This window comes from Parus major, unplaced genomic scaffold (genome assembly GCF_001522545.3).
Source record: "Parus major isolate Abel unplaced genomic scaffold, Parus_major1.1 Scaffold420, whole genome shotgun sequence".
Lineage (NCBI taxonomy): Eukaryota > Metazoa > Chordata > Aves > Passeriformes > Paridae > Parus > Parus major.
This window is the reverse complement of record NW_015379326.1, coordinates 29,780-32,453: the sequence shown is the minus strand read 5'-3', so window position 1 is coordinate 32,453 and position 2,674 is coordinate 29,780. Positions and strand designations below refer to the sequence as shown.

At 69.0% G+C, this 2,674-nt stretch overlaps 2 protein-coding genes across 2 annotated transcripts in view; one reads left to right on the top strand and one right to left on the bottom strand.

Annotated features, from left to right (window-relative positions):
* Positions 1–866, bottom strand: part of LOC107199058 (semaphorin-4C-like) — a gene marked incomplete at its 3' end in the record, with an annotated part of 15,012 nt that extends 14,146 nt beyond the window's left edge. The window contains exon 1 of the mRNA XM_033511663.1: positions 744–866. Within this exon, the coding sequence (XP_033367554.1) occupies positions 744–866 (123 nt within the window). The remainder of the gene's footprint in view (positions 1–743) is intronic.
* The window catches only part of LOC107199057 (U5 small nuclear ribonucleoprotein 200 kDa helicase-like), a gene marked incomplete at its 3' end in the record, with an annotated part of 31,568 nt that continues 29,758 nt past the window's right edge, over positions 865–2,674 (top strand). The window contains 1 exon segment of the mRNA XM_033511662.1: positions 865–873. Within this exon segment, the coding sequence (XP_033367553.1) occupies positions 865–873 (9 nt within the window).

The window sequence follows — 2,674 nt, the reverse complement described above, 5'->3', positions numbered from 1 at the left end:
GACACGGCATGGGGACACAGGGCATGGCACAGGGACAGGGCCACTGGAGCTGGCACAGCATGGGGACACAGGGTGACAGCACAGGGCAGGGACACAGGCTGCTGGCACAGGACAGGGACAGAATCTCGGGGTGCTGGCAGGGCAGGGGGATGTGGCAGAGGGATGGCACAGCAAAGGGACGGGGACAGGATGATGGCAGGGTGTGGGGACAGGAAACGGCCCAGGGATGGGACAAGGGACACGGCGGACGGATGGGACAGGGTGGTGGCAGGGCGTGGGCACAGGGGATGTGGAGGAGGGATGGGACAAGGGACACGGCACAGGGATGGGGACAGGGGACAGGGATGGGACAGGGGACATGGCACAGGGATGGGGACAGAGGACATGGCACAGGGGACACGGCACAGGGATGGGGACAAGGGACACAGCACAGGGATGGGGACAGAGGACATGGCACAGGGGACACGGCACAGGGATGGGGACAAGGGACACAGCACAGGGATGGGACAGGGGACATGGCACAGGGATGGGGACAAGGGACACAGCACAGGGCAGTGGCCCCCAGGCACCAGCACAGGGCTGGGCACACAGAGCACCATCCCTGCACGCCCCCCACGTGTCCCCACAGACCCCAGTTTTGGGGACACCCACCCCACAGCGCCGACATACACAGTCGGGGTGACAACAGCCACCACCACCGTGTCACCCCACCGTGACAAGGGACACAACCAGCCCCCCCGAACCCCCCTGTGGTACTCACCGGCGTAGGGGACAGTCCTCCTGGGCACAGCACTCCACGACACCCCCGGGGTGGCAGCGGCGCTGGTGGCAGCGGTGACGAGGGCCAGCAGCGCGGCGAGGGCCATGTCGCCGGCCCGGGGGGGACAGCGCGGGGTCCCTGCGGGGTGACACGGCCACACCGTGACCCGGTCAGCTCCGCGGGGCAGCGGCGGCGTCAGGCGGGCGGCGAGGGGACAAGGCGGCATTGAGGCAGCGCTGTCACGAGTTTGGGGGCGCCCCGAAGCCCCGGGGGCACCCCGAGCCTGTCCCCCCTCCTCCCCACGGAGCAGGAAACGGGAGCCGGCCGTTTCCAACCTCCCCCCTCCCCAGCACGTCCTGCCCGGGATGGCCCGGGGGTGCCCCCGCCGTGCTCCTCCCGCCCCCGGTGCCCCGGGCCGGGCAGGATGCGGCTGGGAATTGTTCTGCCCTGCCCGGAGGGAAGCAGGAAGTTGGGGGGGCTCGGGGGGGGCCCCCAGTGACGGCTCGGGAAGGATTTCCGGGAGGGTGGGGGGCCGGGAATGGCTGTGGGAATGGGGGACACCCCAGCCGGGCTTCCTGGGGCGGGGGGCGGTGAGGGTGGCAGGGGCACAGCTGGGGTGTCAGGGGCACATCTGGGGTGTCAGGGGCACATCTGGGGTGTCAGGGGAAGATCTGGGGTACCACGGGAACATCTGGGGTGTCAGGGGAACATCTGGGGTGCCACGGGCACATCTGGGGTGTGATGGGCACATCTGGGGTGCCACAGGCACATCTGGGGTGTGATGGGCACATCTGGGGTACCACGGGCACATCTGGGGTGTCAGGGGCACAGCTGGGGTGTGATGGGCACATCTGGGGTGTCAGAGGAACATCTGGGGTGCCACGGGCACATCTGGGGTACCATGGGAACATCTGGGGTGTCAGGGGAAGATCTGGGGTGTCACGGGCACAGCTGGGGTGTCAGAGGAACATCTGGGGTGTCAGAGGAACATCTGGGGTGTCAGGGGAACATCTGGAGTGCCATGGGCACATCTGGGGTGCCACGGGCACATCTGGGGTGCCAGGGGAACATCTGGAGTGTGATGGCCACAGCTGGGGTGCCAGGGGAACATCTGGGGTGCCACGGGCACATCTGGGGTGTCAGGGGAACATCTGGAGTGTGATGGCCACAGCTGGGGTGCCAGGGGAAAAAAGGGGGTGCCACGAGCACAGCCAGGGCACAACAGGGTGCCAGGGACACCGCTGAGGTGTCACAGGGAGAGTCGGGGTCCCACAGGTAAATCTGGGGTGTCACAGATAAATCCGGGGTGCCACTGGTAAATCTGGGGTGCCACTGGTAAATCTGGGGTGCCACAGCAATGTTCAAGCTGCCGTGGTCACGGCTGGGGTTCAACAGGCACAGCCGGAGTGCAACAGGCACGGCGACAGGGACAAAAGCACAGCGAGGGTGCCACAGGCCACGGCCGTGCCCGGGGTGCCCTGGGCAAAGTCGGGGTGTCCCGGGCACTATCGGGGTGTCCCGGGCACCATCGGGGTCCCCCGAAGCGGGGACAGGCGCCCTCAGGCAGGCCGGTGTCCCCGCGGTCCCCAAGTTCAGCGCTGGACACCCGCGAGTGGCCTGAGGGGCCGGGGGTGCCAGCCGGTCCCCACAACGGTGCCACCCGGGGTCCCCACAACGGTGCCACCCCAGGGTCCCCACCACGCTGCCCGCCCTTCCCGGGGGTCCCCACACGCCCCCCGCGGACCCCCCGGTCCCGGTACCGGGGGGGGGTTCCCGGTGCACCGACGGATCCGAGCGGCCGTGAGGGGGATTCCGGCCGCCCCCCCCATCCACGGGCGGCGGGGGGGAGCCGGTGGCGATCCCCGGTACCGGCAGGAACAAAGCGCCTCCCCCTCCTCCTCCCGCCCCCGCGGC